General features: G+C 48.5%; 1 protein-coding gene across 2 annotated transcripts in view; it reads left to right on the forward strand.

The window, feature by feature from the left end:
• Positions 1–27,537, forward strand: part of BANP (BTG3 associated nuclear protein) — a 1,144,281-nt gene that overhangs the window by 87,642 nt on the left and 1,029,102 nt on the right. For both annotated transcript variants that reach the window (XM_078669175.1, XM_078669176.1), the window contains exon 2: positions 25,377–25,536. In XM_078669175.1, the coding sequence (XP_078525301.1) occupies positions 25,467–25,536 (70 nt within the window). In that variant the 5' untranslated portion in view covers positions 25,377–25,466. The remainder of the gene's footprint in view (positions 1–25,376; positions 25,537–27,537) is intronic.

The raw sequence follows: 27,537 nt of genomic DNA on the forward strand, positions 1-27,537 counted from the left end.
TCTGTGTGTGCACCATAGAGAAATGTTTGAATATCAACATGGCCATCTTTGCCTTCACTCTTCCAAAGTCTACCCTTTGAGCACCAGTAAAATGGTCTATGCCATTGTAATGCCTGTAATTTGCAGAGCTATAAATGGACAAGCTCTTATTAGCAAAGACTATATAAAATAACAATAACTATTGTTATTTTTCTGGTTTACACATGTGGCTCTCCACATAGTTTTTAATCTAAACAAAGTGTCCCTGGTAAATCCTAGTATATTTCAAATATTTCTTATTTTCATCTCAGTCTTTCTGTTTTCGTTTTATTTATTACTGGAAGTAGCAAGGTGCATTAGCTTAAATGTCAAGAGTGCCGCATCTTCACATCAGAAAGATTGAGTCTTTCTTATAGAGCTTCCATGCCTGCACCCTCATTCCACCCGGCAGCCAAGTCTACTCCATGCTGCCCCAAGTTCCCTGGAGAAGATGCTAACCCTGCCCATCTCAAGGAGTTTTATGATGCTATGCCCTCTGTATTTGGGCCATAGGCTCCCTCTGACTTGTCTTTGGGCCCCAAAGAGCTGAGATATGACCCTGCTGGGTTACCACTAGTGGGTTTTCCCCCAACACTAGCCAGGCCCTTAGGATCAGCCCCCGGATATCAACTGACTCCGACATCTGTGCTGTTCCCAGTCCCTTCAGTGCCATTTCCAGCACCACTGGTGCCACTTTAGGAGGACCCTATCATCCTCTCTCACTTCGAGCTGATGTTGCACGACTAAGACACCGGCAACGTCTGGACAACATCGACCTACTCTGGACTTGCCACCCTTGGGCAGCTAAGCCTTTCCAGAGAGGGGTGATGATGCGGACTATGGTCCCCTGAAGGTTGATTCCGATCAGGAGGAAAATTGGTATTAGCATCTGGGTGACACCTCACCTGACTATGGCCTGTTATTTCCTCTAGGTGCTGCCATGGAGGATGGAGCATCTTTTGTAATGGTAAGTTGTAGAACAGTGGAGGAGCTGCACTCCATCGAGGTCACGATCAACGTCTTGACGGAGGTGCTTCAACGGGATCAGCTGTACGAGTCCCTACTCCCATTTAATGAAGCCCTGACTGACGATCTCATGGGGGCCTGGGCTAAATCCTGTACGCGGGCTCCCGTGTCAGGATAAGTGATGTCTCCAACCCCCCTGCCACTCTCTGACCCGGCCTTTATCACCCAATACCTCTTTCCCGAAAGCCTGGTGGTGCAGGCCTGGACAGCCAAACTCAACCCTAACTCATTCCTTACCACTCCCCCTGATAGGGAATCAGAATCTGGATACCTTCAGGAAGAGTTTTTTTTCTTCCACCAGCATGGCATTGCTGTCGGTGAACACAGTATGCCTCTTTGGTGGATATATCCATGCTTTGTAGGACTCTGTTTCGAAGCTGCTGCCCCTGCTCACTGAAGAGGGCCAGGCCATCTTGAACCAGGCACTGACAGATAACCGAGATGCAGCGTAGTTCTCCATTTGATGTGAACTTAACACCACAGACTCCCTAGGCAGAGCCATAGCCTCATCGATTGCCCTCCATCGACATTCCTTGCTGAGGTCGATAGGGATTTCAGGGGATGTCTAATCTTCCTTGATAGATATGCCTTTTGACGGCTCCTGCCACGTTGGTGATAAGGCGAACACGGCGCTCGAACACTTTAAGGAGAGTCAAGTCACCGCCAGATCCCTAGGCCTCTTGTTGGGTTCTTGACAACAGCAACAGTCTTGCTATGTGCGCCCACAATGTCAGCATATGCTTAATCCCCCCGTCCCTCCCTTAAACCCCCCCCCCCCGCCCCCCTCCACCCCTCCCTCCCTCCTCAGCCATCTCAGTCATAGGGGACGTGGAACATGCACCTAGCATACTGTCCACTCCCCCGCACTTCCGGCTGCTGCAGCCTCCGCACCTCTTTAGCAGGTCTTCAACACAACACACCCATCCTGTTGGCGGCGGGATCAGACACCATCTGCCTCAATGGCAACCAGTAACCTCTGACAAGGGGTTGTTCCAGATCGTGCAGTGGGGTTATGCCCTTCCATTTATGGAAACCCTGTCTATCTTGCCATCATCTGTAGAACGGCTGACAAAGGACCATCTCTTTTGACTCCGTCAGGAAGTGCAGGCTCTGCTGGTCAAAGGAGTAAGTAAGAGGGTGCCAGTCTCAGAAGTAGGACATGGCTCTTATTCCTGCTTCTTTCTGGTGCTAAAAAAGGACAGATGCTTATACTAGATTTTTGCCCTCTCAACGCCTTTCTATAGAAAGAGAAATTCAAGATGCTCACAATGGCTCAGGTTCTGTCTGCTCTGGGGACTGGATTGTATTGTTGGACCATCCAGGCACTGATTTCCACATTCTCGTACTGCGGTACCACAGGTGTTACCCTCGGTTCATGATAGGCCATGAGCACTTCCAGGCTGCTGTGCACCCCTTTAACCTCACAAGTGCCCCTCGAATGTTTGAGAAAGTGATGGCGGTGGTTGCTGCACACATGCAGAGATAAAGAAGAAAAAGTGGCAAGGAGGAAAATATATATCCAATCCAATTATCGTCAGACTCCTCTTGTCAAAACCTGTCGCCGTGGACGCGTTTCGGCCTTCATATACATCTTGGCCTCCTCAGGACAAGGGTGAGGAAACAAACTTGAAGGTAACAAAGCCAAATGCCGTATGGTCAGGACCCGGTTATGGTAGTGTGTAAACATCCAGGGAGTGTAACTTAACTGCTTTTACTTGCACCTCCATAATCAAGGTACTAGAAACCACTCAGGGGCCTCTACACCATTCCCCGGTGACAATCTCTTTCTGTTCAAAGGCATTCGCGGTCGTGACCTCCTTTCGTTCTGTCGGCACACATGCAGAGGTCAGGGATCCCAGTCTTCCCCTATCTCGATGCCTGGCTGTTGAAGTCAGGCTCCTCCCCAGGCATTCATCACCCATTCTAGGACTACAGCAAACCTACTGCACTCACTGGGGTTCACTGTCAGCATGCTGAAGACACACCTGACTCTTTCTCAGACGTTCCCCTTCATCAAATCCATTCTGGACACTGTGCAGTTATGCACCTATCCTCCGGAGCGACAAGTCCAGGACATTTGGGCTATGATCCCGATGTTTCGACCTCCGTCCTAGATTTCGGTGAGACTGAATCTGAGGTAGCTGGGTCTGATGGCCTCCCTTGTCCTGCTGGTGAAGCATATTTGGGTTCTGTATTGGGCTCTGAAGTCCCAGTGGGCACAACATCAGGTGAATCTCACTGACAATTAAAGAATTTTGGGGGGGACTGCAAAAGATCTGCAGTGGAGGTTTGACAAACTGCAAATGGATCAGAAGCAGTGGTGACCAATGCATCAATCAATCATACAAATTTGTATAGCGCGCTACTCACCCGCTAGGTTCTCAAGGCGCTGGGAGGGGGGGGGGAGTCGCTACTGCTCAAACAGCCAGGTCTTGAGTTGTTTCCTGAAGGAGAGGTGGTCCTGGGTCAGCCGTAGGTGGGTGGGGAGGGAGTTCCATGTCTTGGCCGCCAGGTAGGAGAAGGATCTTCCTCCGGCGGTGGCTTTGCGAATTCGTGGGACGGAGGCGAGGGCAAGGCTGGCGGATCGGAGCTGGCGGGTGGGTGTGTAGAATGTGAGGCGGCTGTTGAGGTATTTGGGGCCCATGTCGTGGAGAGCCTTGTGTGCGTGGGTGAGGAGTCTGAACGTGATCCTCTTGCTGACGGGGAGCCAGGGCAGGTCTTTCAGATGGGCAGAGATGTGGCTGTGACGGGGGGTGTCCAGGATGAGTCGTGCCGAAGCGTTCTGTATGCGCTGGAGTCTTTTCTGGAGTTTGGCTGTGGTTCCAGCGTAGAGGGTGTTCCCGTAGTCCAGACGGCTGGTGACGAGGTCTTGGGTGACCGTCTTCCTGGTTTCGGTGGGGATCCACCGGAAGATCTTTCGGAGCATGCGCAGGGTGTTGAAACAGGATGACGAGACGGCGTTGACTTGCTTGGTCATCGTGAGGGAGGAGTCCAGGATGAAGCCCAGGTTGCGTGCATGGTCTGTTGGCTTGGGGGCGGTGCCCAGGGCCGGGGGCCACCAGGAGTCGTCCCAGGCAGAGGGGGATGGGCCCAGGATGAGGACTTCCGTCTTGTCTGAGTTCAATTTCAGACGGCTGAGCTTCATCCATCCCGCGACATCTTTTATTCCTTCCTGGAGGCTGGCTCTGACGGTGGCGGGGTCGTTGGTGAGGGAGAGGATCATCTGGGTGTCGTCAGCATAGGAGATGATGTTGAGGTTGTGTTGGCGTGCGATGGCTGCGAGGGGGCTCATGTAGACGTTGAAGAGGGTGGGGCTGAGCGAGGATCCTTGCGGTAGGTGCAAATGACTTCGGTGGCCGCAGATCGGAACGGGGGGAGGCGGACTCTCTGAGTACTTCCGGTGAGGAACGAGATGATCCACTTCAAGGCCGTTCCTTGGATTCCGGTGTTGCTGAGGCGCTGTATCAGGGTGCGGTGGCATACGGTGTCGAAGGCTGATGAGAGGTCCAGGAGGATGAGGGCAGCTGTTTCCCCGTTGTCGAGCAGGGACCTGATGTCTGTGGCTGCGATGAGGGTGGTCTCGGTGCTGTGGTTTGCTCGGAAACCGGACTGCGAGGGATCCGCTAGTCTCGAGGAAGGCGGAGAGTTGTTTGTTGACGGTCTTCTCGATGACTTTGGCAGGAAAAGGGAGGAGCGATATGGGGCGGAAGTGTGGAAAAGTCAGCCCATCTCGCACCTGATGCCCAGGCTGCTGGCGCAGGACGCCTCTTAGTTCCCATCTTGAACAATTACCAAATAAAGAGACGGGCGCTGGAAGCAGGAAAACAAGAACGGAGTTTTATTTCTCATGGGGAGAGCCTGTCATTTCGGACTCTCGCATAGTGTCTTCAGGAGGTGCTCTCTCCTCCCACCACACCTCGTTTCTCTGAGGCTTCGTCTTTTATACACACGTTTATGATGCACAAACATTCCTTATTACAATAAAGACACTTTGAAGTAGGAAAAAACATGCTTGGAATCCCAGCTTCAGGCCTATTCCCATACCAGTCGATCAGATGTCATCCTCCCCTCCTGAATGTAACAAGAGATTATGATCTCTCAGCCGGACATTCCTACAGGACACGAGGGCAGGAGGGGATGATCAATTCAAAGGTTGGGCAGGCGATAAGATCGGGCACTTCGGCTGGTGTATCACGGTTTTGTTATGCTGGGCAGGAAAAGGGGGGGTGTACATTCACGAGGCTTGGTCTTAGGACTTGGGACCGGGTCGAGAGGCCAAGTGCAGCCGGGGGGGGGGGGGGGTCGTCAGCTGAGGGGAAGGGTGTTCTCGGGAGGAAATGGGGGGTGTGGGTCAAGCAGGAGGGTTACTTCTAGAGCAGGGTCACGCAGAGGCAGAGGGTCTTTTGGCCGATGAATGAGCAGTGCGCGCGGGGAGGGGTGCCGGGAACAAATGGGCAGAGAGGCCATGGTGTCTAAAATGGCTGTCGTGTACGTGTGTGCATGGGTCTATGCTGGCGGGATAACACAGTCAGTGTTTAGTGATATCCATTCTGCTTACAACAAGGGGTACAGTGAACACGAATGAACGCCGCTTATGTGCATATACATTGCCATTTTCAACAGTCGCCGCTTTTTTTACATAAGCTAGTTCATTTCTATACAGTCGATACGATTGGCGGAATGCGGTACATGTGATTTTACATTTGTTGGGTTATTCATACAAGTCTAGAGATCGGCATAATACTTAGTCGGGGTCAATCAAGAAAAGGTTCCGTCACATTATAGAATCATGTTCTGCCTTTCTCTCCGGTGACATCAAAATACAGTAAAAGTGCTCTGATACCTTCGGGTCTTGTCAGCGCTATAAGAGACTTTTGGAAAACTAAATACATGAGTGACCGATGAAACATTTTTGAGAGCAACACAAAATGGTTGAGGGAGGAATTCAGTTCGATACAAGCAATTTGTGAAGGGGTGGGCAGAAAGTTCAGGAAGGGGGGGTCTTTGTCACAGTGTCTTTTTAACAGAGTCCGTCTTCTTTCGTTGGCGCTGTTGAGCACCGGCGGTGGAGCTATAGGTCCAGCTCGGATTCATCCTTACGCGTTGCAGGGTGCGATCAGTCCTCTGCTGTTAGATCACAGTCCTGTTTCCTAACTGATCTTCTTAGGGGTGCCTCATGCTGGACCTGCATGTCTTTCTTCTTCCGTGGCAAAACCTTATTCTATCTAAATGTTGCTCTTCTTTTCTGAGTCAAAAGTTATGCGAAAAGGGTGATGTTGTTGAATAATCGAGGGAAGAGAGGGCGGAGTGGGATCAGATCTTTGAACACACCAAGGGACCAAAGGAGCAAAGGATGACGAGCAGGCAGGCCCATCAGTCGGGCTCAAAAGGGACGGGGACTTCAGGCACGAGTGGGTCAGCAAATCAAGGGCTTCAAGGCAGCCCTTTATTCCTTCATCTGCCGAGCTTGAGAGTGGTGCCTCGTCCTGCGTCTCGTTGCTCTGCGACTCCACCTTTGGTTGCGGTCACACGTGCTTCATGATCTGTGGCCAGGCTGTGCGTCACATCCAGCTCCTCTCCTCCGGTGATTGTATCTTTGAATGGGTACAAAACAAGTTTTAGAAAAACTGGCAGGAGAAGACATTTATACATCTCAATTCCGTCCCAAATCCTAAGTAGGTGGGGGATAGGTTCATCGGTCACAGTCAGAAGTCATCACTTATGGAGTATGTAGGAGGGTATTTCCACTGTATTCGTGAGCCTATTTGGCGTTCATTCGTGGCGTACGTGGAGAGAAATCGGACTCCCATTGACAGTGTATTCTATCAAGCTCGAAATCGAGTCCTTAGGTAGAGACTCGCCCCTTTTTTATAACCCAAGTACTGACAATCTTACATTTCCCTTCGGGGTCGGCTAACTCTTGCAAGCAGGGGGGTTATCATCATGAGAGGGGGGGGGGGGCGGAGGTTAAACATGCTTCTCTTGGGGAGCGACGGTTAATCAAGGTCATCAATTACACTTCGGGGATAGCTGATATGGAGTTGGGGTCATTCGGGAGAAGCAAGGGCGCTTTGGGCAGGGAGCTGGGGTCAATCGGGAGAAGCAAGGACGCTTTGGGCAGGGAGCTGGGGTCAATCGGGGGAAGCGAGGACGCTTTGGGCAGGGAGCTGGGGTCAATCGGGGGAAGCGAGGACGCTTTGGACATCCGCACTTAAGTGCAGAGGGGTGAGGCAATCTGGGCATTGGGGATTGCATTTCTAATGAACTGAAAAACAGAAGACCATTGACGTTATAGTCCCCCTATAAAAAGGCCAGATTAGGGGACATCCGTCGTCTTACCTGTCCTTTCTTTCATTACCAACTCGGGTTCTATCGTTTCGCAGAAAGGAGAGGTAGTAATATGGCAAGTTACAATCGTTTTAGTTTCTGTCAATTTTGCCGAACATCTTTGTGTTCGAAGAGACACAATTAGGTTTGTGCCGGTGAGGCACAACGTTACCATAAAAGGGAGGAGGGAAGAAGGGGGGGGGGAGAGAGAGAGAGAGAGAGAGAGAGAGACACAGACAGACACACGGACGTGTACAATAATGGGCCATTCAGTGCGCACACAACACAGAACAGCAGGGGTCAAGTAATACGGAAACACAGGCAGAGGGACGACGTAGACCCATACATTACGTGCACACAAACTCAGGCGGGGGAGACAGTACATGTATTATGTACAAAAATCCAAGACAAAACATAGAACAGTTATTGGCCAAAATGATCTCTGCCTGTATGCTTAGCATCCTAAGCTCTTTTTACCTTTTTCTTCTCTTTTATCGTCGGCTGCCTTCACCGGTGGCTTTAGTTATATACACTTATATGCCTTTTGCAATTGGTCAAGAACTAACCTGGTCGGGCTAGGATGTTTCCAGGCTGAGGCAACAGTGGGTGTCAGTTGTGAGAACAATGGGGCAGCTTTGAGTTTCATGTCTATGAGGGTGCGAAAGGAGGTAGTAGATTTTAAACACTGGCAACATTCCTAGTTCTCCGAACGGAGGGTACTTGGGTAAACCTCACCTCGGAATATTCCTTAAACTTTCCCTATTTAGTTAAACGTAGGAATTTATTCATTAGTGCACGTCATTCCTGGTTGTATTATTCGGGGTGCCAAGCGAAGTCATATTTCGTAGTTTCCGCTTCAGTCTGTCCTCCCAAGCGCTAAGTTCAGGGAGAGAAATAGCCATTGTTCGCTCGTCGTGTTTAGGTACCATAATCGAACCCCTTTTTCCCATCTTCGTCCGCTAGATCACCATTTTCCTTTTCGTACTTTAGTCGACGTTCCGATGTGACCTGCAGAAAGAGGGGAAAAGAAGGGGGGCGGGGGCAGCATTTTAAAAACACATCAGCGCGCATAAACTCGAAAAGGCTTTTACTTACTACATACTCGGGCTATCTCCACTGGACGCAGTCCCTGCCAATTTGGCGTTTAAGCCCAGGTGGACAATTCAGTGTGGGAGAGATGATTATCGGAAACCTGTGGATAGCATAGGTCGCCCAAGTGTGGTATTACGGATCGTGCGCAGGGGGGGGGTCAGAACAGAGGGCAGTCGGTGCAACGTGGGGGGGGGGGCGAGCTCGTACTCTCCTTTGAGAAAGACAGTGGCAGTGTCTGCACACCGCTAGCTGGCTCGCTGGCTTGCTGAATCAAGAGGGCAGAATCAATTTTGGGACAGACAGAGCGCATTTGCCAAACAAGCGCTTTTTAACACAACTTGCTTTTAAAATACTCGTGTGCACGATTTTAGAGTGCACAGCTCACAATTGTTTAATACTTATTTTAAACTGATCCGGAGTGCTGGTCTCGATTCCTGTGCCTGCCCGCCTCGGTCCGACTCGGTAATTCATTACCGTTGTGCGGAGGGCGGACAGGTGAGGGCCAGGCACTTCCGGGAGCGGTTAGCGCTCTAGGTCTCAACTGGGGCTATTTAGGCGGAGCCTCTGGTCAGCGCAGCTGCGGTGGAAAGACAGTGGCAGTGTCTGCACACCGCTAGCTGGCTCGCTGGCTTGCTGAATCAAGAGGGCAGAATCAATTTTGGGACAGACAGAGCGCATTTGCCAAACAAGCGCTTTTTAACACAACTTGCTTTTAAAATACTCGTGTGCACGATTTTAGAGTGCACAGCTCACAATTGTTTAATACTTATTTTAAACTGATCCGGAGTGCTGGTCTCGATTCCTGTGCCTGCCCGCCTCGGTCCGACTCGGTAATTCATTACCGTTGTGCGGAGGGCGGACAGGTGAGGGCCAGGCACTTCCGGGAGCGGTTAGCGCTCTAGGTCTCAACTGGGGCTATTTAGGCGGAGCCTCTGGTCAGCGCAGCTGCGGTGGAAAGACAGTGGCAGTGTCTGCACACCGCTAGCTGGCTCGCTGGCTTGCTGAATCAAGAGGGCAGAATCAATTTTGGGACAGACAGAGCGCATTTGCCAAACAAGCGCTTTTTAACACAACTTGCTTTTAAAATACTCGTGTGCACGATTTTAGAGTGCACAGCTCACAATTGTTTAATACTTATTTTAAACTGATCCGGAGTGCTGGTCTCGATTCCTGTGCCTGCCCGCCTCGGTCCGACTCGGTAATTCATTACCATTGTGCGGAGGGCGGACAGGTGAGGGCCAGGCACTTCCGGGAGCGGTTAGCGCTCTAGGTCTCAACTGGGGCTATTTAGGCGGAGCCTCTGGTCAGCGCAGCTGCGGTGGAAAGACAGTGGCAGTGTCTGCACACCGCTAGCTGGCTCGCTGGCTTGCTGAATCAAGAGGGCAGAATCAATTTTGGGACAGACAGAGCGCATTTGCTAAACAAGCGCTTTTTAACACAACTTGCTTTTAAAATACTCGTGTGCACGATTTTAGAGTGCACAGCTCACAATTGTTTAATACTTATTTTAAACTGATCCGGAGTGCTGGTCTCGATTCCTGTGCCTGCCCGCCTCGGTCCGACTCGGTAATTCATTACCGTTGTGCGGAGGGCGGACAGGTGAGGGCCAGGCACTTCCGGGAGCGGTTAGCGCTCTAGGTCTCAACTGGGGCTATTTAGCCATCGCCTCACAGGAAGCGCGCAGCGTTTGCGCGCAGCCTCATCACAGCCGAAGACCAGCCAAAGAGCTGCCCGTCTGCGCCCGTCCGCGACAGGACGGGGCGCCGGGGCGGTAATTTTACATCATGCCGGCTCTTAGTGCTAACATCCATATCAGGTATGAGGCTTCGCAGCTGAAAACATTAAGGCAATTTTCCTCCCCATGCTATCCAGAGAATAACAGACCGTGTTTTGGAGGTCCATTCTCATGTAAAAAATGTCATTTTTCTTCAATGCAATTTCCTGATTCCCAAGAACCAATTAAGTCACCACATGATTTGCATTGCATTCTTATTAATGTTCGTTCGATGCCCAAGCACCAAATTGAGATCTGGGACCTAATACACTCTTTGACCCCAGATCTCTGTTTCATTACGGAAACTTGGCTAAAGCCACATACGGTATCTGCCATTAATGTAGGAGTGCCTATGGGTTACAAACTTCAACATTCTGACCGCCCTGATAAAACTGGCGGTGGCATCGCTATAATCTATAAAGATTCTCTTAAACTAGACATTTTAGATAAACAATGTAGCAAGGAAATGGAAATCATGATCTTTAGAATTACCCTCCCTAACAGAAAGACCAGTAAAGGTGCTCTTGTTTATAGACCACCTTCTCCATGTCCCAGCTTCGCTACATCTCTCTTAGAGATGTTAGGCCCCTATATACGGGCCAACGAAGACTTTCTTCTCCTCGGAGATTTTAATATTCATACTGACCAACCTGATTCCATTGGGACTAATGGTTTGTTTATTGATATGGCTACCATTGGTCTTACACAAAGGAATCAGGATCCCACTCATGAAGGTGGACACTGTATTGATTTGATATACACTAATTTTGATAATATTTTGTGTTACAAACCCACTAAAGTCAATTGGTCAGATCACTTTTTATTACACTTTACTATTTTTAAAGTTAACAATGGTCCTCAGAAGACTTTTTTACCCCCCACAATACGTAGACAGTGGCAGAAACTTACGCTAGAGTCGCTAGAAAAGGTGTGGAAAAAACCTAAGATCAGAGATACTGAGGATGTAGAACATAAGTTAACTATGTTTCAGCATTCTCTAACTGTGGCCATAGACAAAATCGCCCCTCTGAAAACTTTTAGACAACTACCTGTGGCCAAACAAGAAAAATGGTACACTGAGGCTCTCAGGAAAGAGAAACAAGAATGTAGGAGGATAGAAAAGAGATGGCGGCGATTACATACGGAGGAGAACAATAAGGCACATCGAGCAGCTCAAACTAATTACTATAAACACATCAAAGCTGCACGCAAAAATAATATTGCCCAACAGCTCGTGGAAGCCGGAAATTCTCCGAAAGAATTGTATAGGATTCTGGAAACATTTGTAAAACCTGTGGCTTGCATAAGCCCTGATGACTTTTCACAAAGTCTATGTGATGAAGTCTCATTATATTTTGAAAACAAAATAGAGACCATCCATGAAAAAATTCTAGTATCCCAACTAAATAGTGCCACTATGAATGTTTCCTCCCCCAGCAGAAATGCCAACCTTACATTAACCACATTTCCTCCTGTTAACATTGATGAACTCCACACCATAATGACCCAAATAAAATCTGGTTCACCGGATGATCTCATCCCCGTTAAAATCTTAACTTCCCTTCCTACCCTGTTAGCTCCCTACATTCAGGATGTAATTAACCAGTCTCTCAAAGAGGGGAAAGTTCCAACTGAATGGAAAATTGCAGTGGTGAACCCTATTCGCAAGAATGCGGCTCTCCCGTGGACGGAACTTTCCAACCTCCGTCCCATCTCCCTTCTGCCATATTACAGCAAGATGGTCGAGAAGCATGTAAATGCACACCTGTCGAATTACATCGAGGCAGCGGGTGGCCTAGACCACTCGCAATCTGGTTTTAGGCCCAACCATAGCACCGAATCAGCCCTCCTGTCAGTGACAGATAACATCAGAATGTCACTGGACAGGGGGAGCTCAGTGATTCTGGTGCTATTGGACTTATCCGCTGCCTTCGATACGGTGTCGCATGAAATTCTTCTCGACCGTCTGAAGGGAGCGGGAGTAAGGGGGACCGCTCTTGCATGGCTTGAAAGCTTTCTTGAAGGCAGACAACAGGGTGTCAAATTAGGCCCCCATAAATCTGTCTGCAGGAAGCTTACCAAAGGTGTGCCACAGGGCTCATGCTTGAGCCCTACGTTATTTAACGTATATGTGGCCCCTCTGGCCGAGATTATTAGATCCTATGGGTTCTCACCAATTTCCTACGCTGACGATACTCAGCTGTTGTTTCCCTTTCAAACCATCACACCTGCAGTCATGCAATCCTTTCAAAATGGCATGAGGGCGGTAGCTGGTTGGATGGCCCAGAACTTCCTCCAGTGCAATGTGACCAAAACAGAGGTCATGTTGTTTGGAGGGGCCACCCTGCTATGGTCGCCGGATTGGTGGCCACTTGAGTTAGGACCTGTCCCATCGCCTAAACAGACCATCAAAAATTTGGGGGTACGACTGGACCAAAATCTGATTATGAAAGATCATGTCAGTCAGGTTGCGGGAACGTGTTTCCGCACAATTGGTCTCTTACGGCGTATCTTCCCTTTCCTACCGAACATCCATAGGAAAACGCTGGTACAGGCTCTGATTCTTGGGCGGGTAGACTACTGCAACAGTCTCCTTAGCTCCGCCAACCATGAACAACTACGCAGACTGCAGGTGGTGCAGAACACCGCGGCAAGACTCATCCTGAATGCTCCCCCTCATACCCCTTCCCGTCCCCTCCTCTGCCACCTTCACTGGCTTCCAGTGCAACAGAGGGTGAGTTTTAAACTCTGCTGCATTATGCACAAGTGTATCTATGGGTCTGGTCCTAAATATTTAAAAGACATTTTTTTCCTTTACTCTCCCGGACGTGCTCTGCGATCCAGCAACACTATGCTGCTACACATACCAAAAGTTACCAGAGCTAGACAGGGAGGTCGAGCACCCTCCCTAAAAGGCCCCCTGCTGTGGAACTCTCTACCTACACAGCTGAGACTAATTTCCAATCTTTTCTCTTTTAGGAAGGAATTAAAAACTTTCCTATTTACATCTGGTTAATTTGTTCTTTTCCTCTGTCATTCCCCTAATATGATCTATCCCTCTTACTCAGGAGCCACGCGCAGAGATATCCCTTCGGGGCTGATTCAGGCGCGATATAAGAATATAAATAAATAAATAAATAAACCTACAGTGGTACGGGGTCGTTTGTCGTTCGTACCAGGGGGGGGGGGGGTCAGGTGGCATTCCTTCGGGGCGACTTAGGGGCATTTTTAAAACAACTTTCCTGATACAGGTAGCTTATAAAATATAGGCTAAATACCAGGATCTTTAGCGGTTGCTTTAGGCTGTACAAAAATGCAGAACACATACAACAAAACCTGGACCGTTCATATTTGCAATATTTCTGCGTACTATACTTTTTTAACCCTTAACTAATCGAGCTGAGCCATTTCACCTGTAATTTAGTTATATCGGAAATAGTGGTCATTTATTCGAAATTTACCAATTTACGCGTGACAACTTCGTTAGCTTTTTTTCCAAGAATCTTTAATGAAAATGTCGGTGCATAAATACGGGCCTACAACCCCGTGGGCCGGCCAGAACTGTACATGTGGGGATACTTATTAGTGGAAAACCTAATGGAGTCGGTGGTCGTTGATTTCATAATAAAAAGTGCGACAGGTGCAATAAAAGCATATCGAAACTTCAGTGTGAGCGAGTATCATAAGTGTTGAAATTCGAACTTTCAATAATCATGATGCGCCAAAATTTAACAACAATTCATTGTCCGAATGTTCAATCAGTACCCATCTCACTTCAATTCATTGTCCGAACACATAATCAGTACCCATCCTATATCAATTCATTGTTTTTAAAACTGCATACATATTTCATGACACCAAGGCTGAGCAATCGGGGTACAACAAGGAGTTGAAAGTTTCATTTGACCAGCGCCATTTTGGGGGCAGCCAGGCAGATCCAGGCATAGTCAAAATCTCCACCAACTCGTGGTTGGCCCAGAGCCTCCTTCGGCAGTCCAAAAGTTCCGTTAAAGGGCAACAGAAAGGATCGGCAGTATGAACCATCAGTCAAAGGGGGAGGGAGGCAACAATTTTTCTACCGGGTCATACTGGGTTTTCACCGGAACTGATCCGAACTGTAGTCTGTAGGATTTTAGTCATTCAAACTGAGGCTGGCGTCAGCATGAGAGTGCCGACGTCTCGCGGCTACATTTTCATCGTTCCGCGGGCAATCATGGCAGTCATTACCCATCGGGGGTGTCTGCGGGGGTCGGGGGCCCCGTGGCTTTTATAGAATCTTCAAAGTCGAGGAGAACACTTATGATGGTGGGACTCATTTCTTAATCAACAAGCAACCGGGCCATCTCTCCACGCCGGGCCCGCTCCAGCAGGGTCGGCCGCCATTTTACGAGTGGGCGAACCCTCGTCGGGTGAGTGGAGCGTTGGGGGTGCCACTGGGGGCCTCCACCTGGGGAGGTGGGAGAGGCTCGTTCGCGCCGCCTCTCCCTCCCAGCGCACCCCACGCCGTTTTTCTCGGCGCTAATATTCATGATGGCCGGACCAGGCGATGAGAGGGGGGGGGGGTCGGAGGCATAGGCAAGACATCCCCCCCCCCGGTGGCCTGCAAGGCGCCGCTTCAGGGCCGGACGGGGAGCTTCTACCAGGCCGTGGCTGGACCAGGAGATGCGAGGGGGGGGGGGGGTCGGTGGCATGAGCAAGACATCCCCCCCCGTGTTGTCGCAGCCATTATTGAAGAAAGAAGAGGGGACGCCCGGATCCCGTCGGCCTCGGCTCCTCTCTTGGCCCACCTTACTCGACGACCTCCGGCCGACGGCTGGCAGCAGGACCCGCCCTACACGTGCCGAAGATCTCATCTTCCGGATGGGCGTAGCCGCGAACCTGTTGCACTTCGGGAGTTTCCAGAATGGGGGTAGGTATCTGTTGACTTGTATCTGTCTCATGTTACCGTTATTGGGGCGTGGCAGGCGGTGGGACAGACATGTTTGCTGAGCAGTGAGGGGTGGCGAAGCCTGGTTGCCTTGTGGCTGCCGTGATGTCAAGCTTGGCTTCTCTCACCATTTTCATGTTTCTTATTACGGACTTATTTCTTAACGTTTCTTATTTCTAGCGAAATCATGTGTTTTATCGTCAGCTATTTCTAACGTTTTCTTATTTGTAGCGAAATCAAAAACTCATCAGTGGCCTACTGATTTTGCTTTCTTATTTCTTTCTTCCCTTTTTTTCTCCTAGCGTGTTTCATGCTAAAGTTTCTGTTAACAGGATACGGTTATTACTTCGTTATTGTTGCATATGTCCTTTTTATTAGGGGTGCCCTCTGGTCGAGCCAGATGACCTACCTCTAATAAATGGTCCGGGTGGAACTAGTTTACCAATCAGTGGGGAGTAGATAGGCCCGGGAGATTACAACGGGGGACAAAGGTCCGCATTACCTACCCTTCACTACTTGTAAAGATTTAGACAGAATATTTCTTTTCTACGTTATTTGCAAACAGAGGATACCTTAAAAAAAAACTATTCCTTGAACAATAAATGTCCAGACAATCAATCAATCAATGGGGAGAAAAACAGGCATGACGGATTACAACGGGGACAAAAATCTGCATTACCTATCCTTCACTATCTGCAAAGGGGGCAGAATATTTCTATTCTTCCCTGTTTGTAGACAGGGAATATCTCAAAGAGCAATAATCGATAAAAATCGATAACAAACAATCAGTGGGGAGAAAAATAGGCATGACGGATTACAATAGGGGACAAACGTCTGCATTACCTATCCTTAACTATTTGAAAAGAGAGAGGAACGTTCCTATTCATCGCTGTTTGCAAATAGAAAATGTCTCAAAGAGAACCAATACTTCAAGTACAATCAATCAATCAATCAGATGGATAAAGCCATCCTACCAATCGGGCGTAAAGACGTCCTACTTAACCTTACCCGGACCGGACCGTTTGGGCAATTCTTCGCCTTCCCTTTTCCAGCGCCCAATCGTTCTCTTTCTCCATGTTTTTACCGCAGCATTCCTGTGGGATTCCAGTCAGGACAGTAGGTCACTTAAGAGAGGTCCGTTCGGAATCGGTGAAGTTCATTCAATCGGCAGCCGGACGAGGGCCCTCTCAAGGCAGGTATACTCCAATCGTTTAGATGTTCACCCCATCGTCTGGACCTCTCTTACCGGACCTTATGTCGCTGATGGGCCCCACGTTGGGCGCCAATTGTGGAAAAGTCAGCCCATCTCGCACCTGATGCCAGGCTGCTGGCGCAGGACGCCTCTTAGTTCCCATCTTGAACAATTACCAAATAAAGAGACGGGCGCTGGAAGCAGGAAAACAAGAATGGAGTTTTATTTCTCATGGGGAGAGCCTGTCATTTCGGACACTCGCATAGTGTCTTCAGGAGGTGCTCTCTCCTCCCACCACACCTCGTTTCTCTGAGGCTTCGTCTTTTATACACACGTTTATGATGCACAAACATTCCTTATTACAATAAAGACACTTTGAAGTAGGAAAAAACATGCTTGGAATCCCGGCTTCAGGCCTATTCCCATACCAGTCGATCAGATTTCATCCTCCCCTCCTGAATGTAACAAGAGATTATGATCTCTCAGCCGGACATTCCTACAGGACACGAGGGCAGGAGGGGATGATCAATTCAAAGGTTGGGCAGGCGATAAGATCGGGCACTTCGGCTGGTGTATCACGGTTTTGTTATGCTGGGCAGGAAAAGGGGGGGTGTACATTCACGAGGCTTGGTCTTAGGACTTGGGACCGGGTCGAGAGGCCAAGTGCAGCCGGGGGGGGGGGGGTCGTCAGCTGAGGGGAAGGGTGTTCTCGGGAGGAAATGGGGGGTGTGGGTCAAGCAGGAGGGTTACTTCTAGAGCAGGGTCACGCAGAGGGAGAGGGTCTTGTGGCCGATGCATGAGCAGTGCGCGCGGGGAGGGGTGCCGGGAACAAATGGGCAGAGAGGCCATGGTGTCTAAAATGGCTGTCGTGTACGTGTGTGCATGGGTCTATGCTGGCGGGATAACACAGTCAGTGTTTAGTGATATCCATTCTGCTTACAACAAGGGGTACAGTGAACACAAATGAACGCCGCTTATGTGCAAATACATTGCCATTTCCAACAGAAGTGCTTGAGGTCCGTGGGGTCCGCGGTGGGTTTCTTCAGGAGGGCGCTGAGCTCGGCATGTTTCCAGCTTTCCGGGAAGGTGGCGGATGCGAAGGAGCTGTTAATGATGTCCCGGAGTTGGGGTGCGATGATGGAGTCGGCTTTGTTAAAGATGTGATGTGGGCATGGGTCGGTTGGGGAGCCGGAGTGGATGGTGTTCATCGTGCGGGTGGTGTCTTCGGTGCTGACCGAGGTCCAGGTGCAGGTGGGGGGCGCTGGTTCGGTGGTTGGGGGCGTGGTCTGTGCGCCGAAGCTGTTGTGTATGTTGGCGATCTTGCGGTGAAAGAATGAGGTGAGTGAGTTGCAGAGGTCTTGCGAGGATGTTATGTCGTTGTTGCAGGCGCTGGGGTTGGAGAGCTCTTTAACGACGCTGAAGAGTTCTTTGCTGTTGTGGGTGTTGTTGTCCAGTCGTTCTTTGAATGTTGTCCTTTTGGTGGTGCGGATCAGCTGGTGGTGTTTGTGGGTGGCGATCTTGAGGGCTGTCATGTTTTCTGTTGTCTGGTCGAGGCGCCAGGCTTTCTCCAGGGTGCGGCAGGTTTTCTTGGAGTCTTTGAGGTCGTTGGTGAACCACGAGGCTTTCTTGCTGCCGGGTCTGCTGGGAGGGTTCTTCAGTGGTGCGAGGTCATCTGCGCAGTTGGTGAGCCACTGTGCGAGGTTGTGGGCTGCTTCGTTGGGGTCCGTCGTGTTGGTGGGAGGGTTCTGGCTGAGGGAGGTGGTGAGCTGGCCGGCGGTGATCTTGCTCCAGCTTCTGCGGGGAACCTGTTGCGGGTGGTGGTGGGTCGTGGTTCTCCTGAAGTTGAAGTGGACGCAGATGTGATCTGTCCAGTGTAGTCTGGTGGAGTGGCTGAAGGAGATGTGCTTGCTGGAGGAGAAGATGGGGTCGAGCGTGTGGCCGGCGTAGTGGGTGGGGGTGTTCACCAGTTGCTTAAGTCCGAGGTTTGCGAGGTTGTCCAGCAGGGTGGCGGTGTTGCTGTCATTGTTGTTCTCCAGGTGGAAGTTGAGGTCCCCTAGGAGGATGTAGTCTGAGGAGGTTAGGGCGTGCGGGCTGACGAAGTCTGCGATAGCTTCGCTGAATTGTGTGCGTGGTCCCGGGGGTCTGTAGATGAGAGTGCCTCTGAGGGTGGTCTTGGGGTCGGTGTGTATCTGGAAGTGAAGGTGCTCGGCGGCGGTGAGGGTGTCGTCGGAGTTGGTCGTGATTCGGATGGTGTTTCTGTGGTCTATGGTGACGCCTCCTCCGGTTTGGATGTCGGGGGCTGAGGAGGCGTTCATCCAGGTTTCTGTGAGGAAGGCGACGTCTGGTGATGTTGTGTCGAGGAGGTTCCAGAGTTCGACGGCATGCCTGTGGACGGAGCGGGTGTTGAGCAGGATGCATTTGAGGTGATTGTTGCTGGTGCTAGGCTTGGCGGGTGCCGGGCAGGGTCAGAGGCAGGTGAATTTGCAGGTTTGGCAGGTGAAGGGTCCGTGGGTGCGTTTCGGGGTGGCTCGGTAGCAGGCGGGGTTCCGGTCGGCGTTGAGTGCGTGGAGGGTGGCGGTGTCGTATGTCCGTCGGGTGGGCTGGGATCGTCGAGGGCCAGGGGTCCTGGCGCTGGGCGCGGTCCAGGCGCGGACGGGCGCAGACAGGCGTGCCTTTGGTGCGCCTTCGGCGCGCCAGCGGCACAACCCGCTTCGCGGCCTCCATATGAGGGTAGAGGGAGGGCGGAGCAGCTGGGAGGTGGGAGCGGGGCGGCCAATGGGAGTGAAGAGGGCGGTGCCGCGGGGGACAGCGGCGGGAACGGCGAGGGTATGGAGGGAGGGGGCTAACAGAAAGAAAAGAGGGGCACAGCGGGGAAAAGGAACTGGTGGAGGCAAAAGGGGTTAAGGGCACAACAGAGGCAAAACAGAAGCAGTCTAGGTACAAAAGGAAGGGAAAAAACGGGAAGGAAATCGAGCAAGGGCAGTCAGCCCAGAACCTAGGCAACACAGCAACAGCCGGGATGCAGGCAAAGGCAGCGGATCTTGCACCACATCTTTCTAATGTAGTCACTTGGGAGAGGAGGAGGTCAGATATTTCTGGTCCCCGGCAGAATCCCAGCTCCATATCAATCTCCTGGAGCTGCTGGCTAACCTCTTGGCACTGAAGACCTTCCTTTCAACCATCATGGAAAGGCTAATTCAGGTTTTCATGGACATCAATGTCGACATGTGGTATGCAACAAGCAGGGCGGAATGGTATCTTAGTCCCTGTGCCAAGAGGCCCCACACCTCTGGACTTGGTTGGAGCGTCAGGACATCTTCCTAGTCGTGCAGCACCTGGCGGAATCTCTGAATGCCAGGACAGACTAACTCAGTCGTCGATGCCTGGTGGATCACAAATGGCGTCTACATCTAAAGGTGGCTCAAGGTATCTTTCGAGAATGCAGAGAACCATGGTTCGATCTATTCGCCATCGCCGAGAAGATGCAACTTCTGCGTATTGGAGTTTCCAAAGCAGCTCTCGCTCTGAGACACGTTCTGCTTAGAATGGAACCCAGGACTGTTTTACACCTTGCTGCTGATAACACTCCTGTCCCGAGTTCTCAAGAAGTTCAGGAAAGACCGGCCCAGGTCATCTTAGCGGTTCCGGACTGAATAATGAGAGTTTAGTATACCGAACTCCTGCGCATGAGCATGTTTCCTGCGATCAGGCTGCTCCCTGGGCAGGACCTCCTGTTCTGGCACCAGGGAAGGGTCCTGCATCTCAATCTGTGGACACTCCACCTTCATGCGTGGAGATTGAGTGGCACAATGCTTTGATCTTCCTCCAGAAATTTGTGATGTCATGTTGGCGATCCTCAACAATAACTGTATACAACTGGTGCTTGGACACATTTGTGGCTTATGTGTTTTTTATTTCATGTTGATCCACTTTCTGCCTCCTTGTCGGAGGTGTTGTTGTGTTTGTTTTCACTAGCCTGCAAAGACTTTGCCTTGGGCATCGTTAAAGGTTATCTTTTTGCCATCTGCTTTTTGCGGTTTCTGGATCAGCCCTCACTGTCATCTGTTGTGACACGTTTCTTTAAGAGTTTGCAACATTTGTTCTCTCCAACCCCTTTTATCATGCGCCTGTGGGACCGTATTTGGTCCTGATGTTCCTTATTGGCTCCCTATTTGAGCCCCTTCATAGCTGTTCTCTAAGACTTCTAACTCTTAGACTGGTACCATAACACTGATGTTTTATCATTGAGTGTCTGAAGATTCAGCCACTGCAGTTCTGACTTTTTGGAATTGAAGCTGCATGTCAAGACCCAGGGTTTTCACTCTATTCTTGTCCTTGAAAAAGAAACTGAGATACTGAACGTGTTTAGGGTGCAGACTCAGGAGGGACATTTACACGTTAAAAACCAGCACAGATGCAAACATTGCCACTAACATTATCTGCGCTTGTTTAGGCACTACAGCTGATTAGAAGCAGAGAGCAAATTGCCCTGTAGTTTTGCAACACATTGTCAACACCAGATTTTCGCTAGCTGTAACAACAATAGCAAGATCGAAAAAGCTCCATATTCATTTATGCAAAATAGGTTCAACTACATTTTGGATATGTTATTCCACATTTGTTAACACCCACACCTGAGATTCGACAAAGACGTTATTTGCTTCAGAGTGTTTAGCCTCCAGTTAAACACCGGTCTTAGTGAACTTTAAATCTTAATTGCATCACAGTCCTATTTAGGTTGTGTCTATTGGACAGCACATGTGCTGTCTGGTGCGAGCCATATTGTGGCTTATCAAGACCATGGGAGGCCTCCCCTGTGTTGCCTACAACTTCTTCGACCCTCACAGGGTCATAGCTGCCAAGGATTTAGATTGCTATGTGTGACATTTTCATAATTTCAGTGTAAATTTGAGTGACATTTCAACAGTTATGAGTGACACTTTCTCGCAAGCAAAATCAAGCAATGAAGATGAAGCAAAAATATAAAAATCAGAAATTACACCCGCTTGAGCAACAAGAACTTCTAAGAAGATCTTACAACTAGTGCAACGCACCAGAAATGGAATGGCCCTTAGCACTGTAAGTTTGCAGTTTTGGAAGGACAGACACGCGGAGCGGCTCCCACCCACACACAGATGTAGATTGTGGTTAAGTTTAAAGGTATTGGTTAGGTTTTCCGAACTCAAAGTCATGAGCAGCGGTCTTTAACTGACTATGGAATGTGACCAGCTGCATGGAAGAATTGTACTTTTAAATTAAACTTTATACTCAAAATGTTGAAGTCGCAAGCGCGATTGCAAAATAAATAAATATCTCCGCAACAGACACGAAAGCTAATATAAGCTCCCACCCTCAGTTAAGCCAATAGTGCCACACATCCCAAAGCTCGGACCTGGGCAATCGTTCCCTACGCATTAGCAATAGTTATCTCGTTATTCAGAATGAAAGCAGATTTTGTGTGTTCAGCCGCTCTATCTTTGCCCGCAGATACTGACAACCCAGGGCATTTTCTATTACACTCTCAAAGGCGACACGTGTTCCCACACATACATCAAAATAACATCTGCTGAAAGTATTTCTTCGAATCGCTCTGCCTCTGCAGTAGCTGCACTCTTCTTCAACAGGGCTTGCACTGAGCAGTATCATTAAATCAATAGCGGAGCACTGGCTTTGGGGTCCGGTGTGCAGCCGCATGCTATTATTACTGATTTGCACGGCTCTCTACCTACCTGGCACCTGCTGCACAGTCTGCATGCTTTGGCATAGCCAATAGGTTTTGCCTTTTGTACCTTATAAGTGTTTAGCCATGCAACAGTTGATGTTGTTGCACCAAGGATATTGTGCTGCATAACTAAATACTTATAAGGTCCCAAAGGCGAGACCTATTGGCTATGCCAATGCTTTTTTCAATTACTTACCAATACAACTTAGAGAATAAAAAGGCACTTGTAGCTCGATGGCGCTGTGTCTACACAATGACGTGGCCACTAAATCAGAGCACATTTTTTGTTTGTTTCTTTAGCCATGATGTCGGCTAAGCCAATGCTTGTTCAGTTAAAGAATGAAGACTCCGCTGTAAAGCCATATTAATTTAAAGAACAACAGTTGAGCAATTTTCAGTAATACACTTCTACCTGTAGACCACAATATATACAAATAAAATAGAAAGCAAATTTACCACTGCCTGTCAATCTGACTCCCAGTCTAATGCAGGGAGCACTTTCCTAGCAAAGCTAGAATGTAGTAAGAGAGCACCTGCGAGACTAATAAACGTATGTAATATGCAAATTTAAGAGTCTTGGGTTGTCTGACTGTACCAGCATTAGTTTTAAAAACTAAATTTGCACACAATGGTTTATTTTGCTTGTCTCGGTCTTCCAGGTCATTATACCAACGCCAGATAGTCTGGTGGAACCGAGTAAGGTACCAAGGAACAGGTCAATTGGAAGATCTCAAGGAGTATGCGGGCAGATGACAGGATGCCTTCTAGCGTGGGGGGTCTGTTAGTAAGGGGAGATCAATATGTAGGAGGTGTAGGTAAAGTTGGGCGTTGTGAGAGCTAAAGCTTGTAAAGAGTCAGAGTATGCTGTTAGGCAACGCTCGCCTAGAAATGCAGCAGAGTGCCAGTGTTACCTTTCTTCGTAGCTGAACTAAAGGCTCAAGCTCCCCATGTGTTAATAACCAAAGGCAAAGTTGATGATGCTGTGCTGCAGGCTGCCGCGAAAATGCAGACAAGACTGTGAAACCAAAGTATCCCGGAGACTTCTGTGCACGCAGCTCACAGATGCAGCAGCCATGAGCTTGAGTCTTCACGTGACACCTCAGCCCGGAAGACAAGCGTGAGAGAGCGAGTAATAGACATAAAATAAGGTCCAGTCCAACAGCCACCAGTACTGAAAGAAGAAAGCGCCACCAGTGCTCTAAGTGGCAAAAAATGATTGCGGAACTAACAAGTGGAGAGTAGGAGTTGGGGTACGGCGACAAGTCGTCACGGGGTCGTATCTTTGAGGGGTGAGTATTGGCGTGCGGTGAGCAGAGCAGCAGAGTGTTTCCCTGTGTGTTATCTAATACAGACTCGCTTGCTAAAGAAATGATTGATAAAGCAGAAGCCTGATAGTAAAACTGGTTTACTTAATTGGCCAAAAAACAGACAGCCTATTGAGATATTTTAGTGGGTAAAAATAGTGATCAGATGTTATGAGGTGTGTTGGTCCAGTTAGAATTAACCAAAGCTACTACTCCCAGAATGCACCCATATGCAAATTAAAAATCCAAGCATAACAATTGATAAATATCCTGGTGACATTGAGGAGTTTGTTGATCATAAAAGTAAGGCACCTGCGGTAGAGATCTGTACTTGTCAACCTGTTGGCTTTCAAATGAGGGCGAGGCTAGAAGTTGTTGATACCAGCAAAATAAAAGAAGAATAACAAGCCTAGTCAAGCACTCGTGCTTGTGCTGGCACCCATGAGAGCGAGCAGCGGCATGCATGCCATCTGTTTTCAATTAGCACGCGTGCTGCTGCTCGCTCCCGCAAGGTGGATGCCAGCATAAGAAGAACGAGTGCTTGAAAAGAGCTGACCAATTTTTAAAGGTCACCTCCTAGAGCAGCGCATGTGCGATGCCTATGCGAGACCAAAAAATCAGGTTCTACCGAGAACTCAACGATCACTTTTGTTTCCAGCGACGCAATCGGATGAGTAGTGCGTGACCACGGGGAAAGGAGAGGGCCAGAGGACAGCAGCACAGTGGAGATGCTGCAGAGGAAGGGAGCAAGACCGGAGCATGACAAAAGCACCTCCTGCGGCTCCTGCTTACTACTACAGCTGAATTGCTTGGCAAACTTGCCCAAAATTACTATGGCAATTAAATTACGGCATTGCAAGTGTTTACTTTATGAGGTGAAATAGTCTGCCGCTCACTCTGGCACTTACTGATGATGCAGGGTCAAGTCACGCAGCCAGGGTGGGACCCCAGCCGCTTTGTTCCAACTGCCATCTGCGTCGGCGTTGAGCAGCTGGCTCTGAAAATATTTCCCTTTCCCCGTCCACCGCCGCATTTGACTCTCACCCCACACTGACCATAGCCTCAAACTCTAACCAGCCATGATTTGTCAGGCACTGACTAAGTCAGTTATACTTGTGTATCGGCGCCGGGGGTGGGGATGTCCGACTTCAATACATTGTTGTAGCGGGAGAACAGTAGCTGCGAGTTGCCAGCCTCTTAGCCTGCTGGGGGCAGCACGCACCACGCTACTGCTGCTCATACTAGTCATGATATGGTACATTATCGCAGCGCTCTGCATTGACAGCTGAGCAGCGCTATAATGCGTGACTAATGCATTCAGTGCGGTGATGCGGATCACCACACTGAAATGCGTTAGACTAACGCCTCATGCTTTCCTTTATTTAAACATCAGCCATGCTGCACAGCATCAGGGATGCAGTGCACGGTGGCTGAAAACCATTGGCAAAGCCACTAGTTCCCAAAGGAGACCTATTGACTTTGCCATTATTTATTTCCCTTGGTCATCCCTCATACGAATGAGTATGCTTATTTTTTTTTTGTTAAGCGTGATTCTGCGATGACTACCCTTAATTTATCACTAGTGGCCTGATTACCAATCGGATGAAGCAATATCCCCGTAGGCGATACCATCAACATGATTTGGAACTACAAAGAGTGTGAATCAAAAGGGAGGGAGAATCTGTGTGTGACAAAATGTGAGGGAGTTGACCCAGTAAATCTGGATGCCTGCATGTAATTCCCCATTCAGTCCAAAAAATACATGTAATAGCGAGGTGCAGTGGAGAAATTACCAATTGGACTGTCTGATTCCTGCCCCCATACACCATGCTATTTGTAGTCAAAGATTGGGCTAGAGGAAAGTGGTACTTCATTCTTTTCTGAATTTATTAGTTGTGCCATGGATTTGATCAGTAATCTGGGAGTATTCCACAAGACTTTCTTGACCTAAGTGAATATGGGTTAGCTTATTAAATATTTTTGTTTTTGTATAGGTGGGCAAGACCTTGCTGGATACTGGCAGTATTCATTTGGGCAGATATAACTGGAGTAGTATTGGAGATTCACCCAGACCGTAGTTCTGAATGATGTCCGAACAGGAATTGGCTGAAGTAGTTCAGATTGCAGTAGAGGATCTGAACCCTGATCAGTCAGGTGAGTTATTAACATTTATTCCACTACAACATGATTGTTTATAAGTATTTGTGCATCCAGTTCTTACATCCCTGTGTATGGTTTAACCAAAAGCTGTGCCTGGTTCAACATTTATTCATAGATTACCGCATACAGATTCCTGCAGCAATCTTTTTAATTGAAAGGTAACATTTAGTTTAGGTAGATCCAGTGGAAGGAAAACTAAGAGATGTAGAGATTCAGACTTGGATGCTGGACAAGACGTTTTCCGTGTTTGTTGTGTTTCAAATTTGCACATTTGAGTCTAAGTGTAGGCGTATTAAGTCCTAATGGTAACTATGGGACATTACATGGACTCATTTTAAAAGAAATGGCATTAGTTTGTAGAGGGCCCTGTTTTTAGTTGACATACGTTGTATCAAAAGGGTGTGAAAAGTATACTCTATAAAGGCTGATTAAAATTCAAGTGGAAAAGTTATTAAATTGTACGTGAAAGAGACAGAGTATTGAGAGATGCTCATGTGTAAACTTTGGCAGTAGCCAATTTATTAGGTTTAACTAAATTGGTCTATGCTTTGATAGTGGGGAATGGGAGAGGTGAGTGCACATTTTCATAAGTATTCAGTACCAAATTGAACTAGAAGTCATAAACAATTGGAAGAAAATCAAGTCAAGGTATCATGGGGAAGTGGATGGGGTAGGATAGAGGGATGAGTGTGAATAAATGCAGTAGTTTAGAACCTTTGTTTTCGAAGAGTTGGTAAACCATCCAAATAGGAGTGGCCTTTAGGAAATCGCATGATAGGAGGAGGGGAGCAGGGATGGTGGAAGAAGCAAAAAGAGGAGAAGCAAAGTGGTGTTGAGAGAAAGAAAAGCAACCGATCTAAGAGTGAGCATAGGGGAATGCTAGCTGCTAGAGAGATTGGCAAGCATAAATTAAAATCTCGTGTCATAGAGAAAGACATATCCAATGATAGGATAAGAAGCATTGCAGAGCAGAGTCTATGATGCCAATGTTGTGTAGAGAAGAAAATAAAATGATTATCCCCTGTATCAAATGCTGCAGATAGATAAAGAAATATAAGGACAGGATGACCGATGATTGTGGAAAGCCAAGGAAGTAAAGTGTGCCACCCAGGAGAGTGTAGTTCCAGTTGAATGGGGAGCACAAAAGCCTTATTTGAAAGGGTTAGGAAGATTATTAGAAGTGAGATGCATAGTAAGACGGTTGAAAATATATTTGGTTCCGTTTCCTGGAAAAGAAAGGGAGCTGGAATATTTAGTGGTAAGAAAGGGAGCGCAAGATTTAGCAGCAGTTTTTTTTAAATTAATGGTAGTTCTATTGCAGGTTTGACACATAGTGGATAGGTTCCAGATAGACGAAAGTGGTTAAATCGAGAGCCAAGGCAGAGAAGAACCTTTGAGGAGCGAGCCAAAGATATAATAATTTGTGAGCTAAAATGGTCTGATTGGGTGCATGATAGATTTGCTGATTTGAGTATAGAGATGAGTTCCATTGGTAAAGTGGTAGAAGCATTATAGAGTACAGTTAGGTAATCTAATGGGTAAACTGGGATAAAAAGGGGGAGGTTGTCAGTAGTAGTGAGTATATCTCATGACGGAGATCTTTCAGGAAAGGTGAGTTACATTCTTAGCAATGAGTGAATAAAGTGTGATGGAATTACATGACGAGACTAAGTTGTTGACTGTCCCTGCAAGATTTTCAAAATAGTTTGGTTTTGTGTTGTCTAAAACTAGTGATAGTGTGTGTAAGGCATATTGATAGAGGTCAGGATTTCCGGGGTCCTTTATGTGCAATGTTTGTTTAGGAGCTTCCACATGATCTTTTTAAGTAAACTAATGACTGGTGTGATATAGGATTGTTGGTTTGGAGGAGCAGGTGAGAATGTTCCTAAAAGGATAGTGTGTGTCGAAACCATGTTGAAGTTGTGTGTTAAATTGGTCAAAGGCTCTTGAGTGTTGTAGCAGTGTCAGATTGTTGGGTATATACTTTAGAAAGGC

The sequence above is a fragment of the Lissotriton helveticus genome, chromosome 12 (genome assembly GCF_964261635.1).
Source record: "Lissotriton helveticus chromosome 12, aLisHel1.1, whole genome shotgun sequence".
NCBI classification, from domain to species: domain Eukaryota; kingdom Metazoa; phylum Chordata; class Amphibia; order Caudata; family Salamandridae; genus Lissotriton; species Lissotriton helveticus.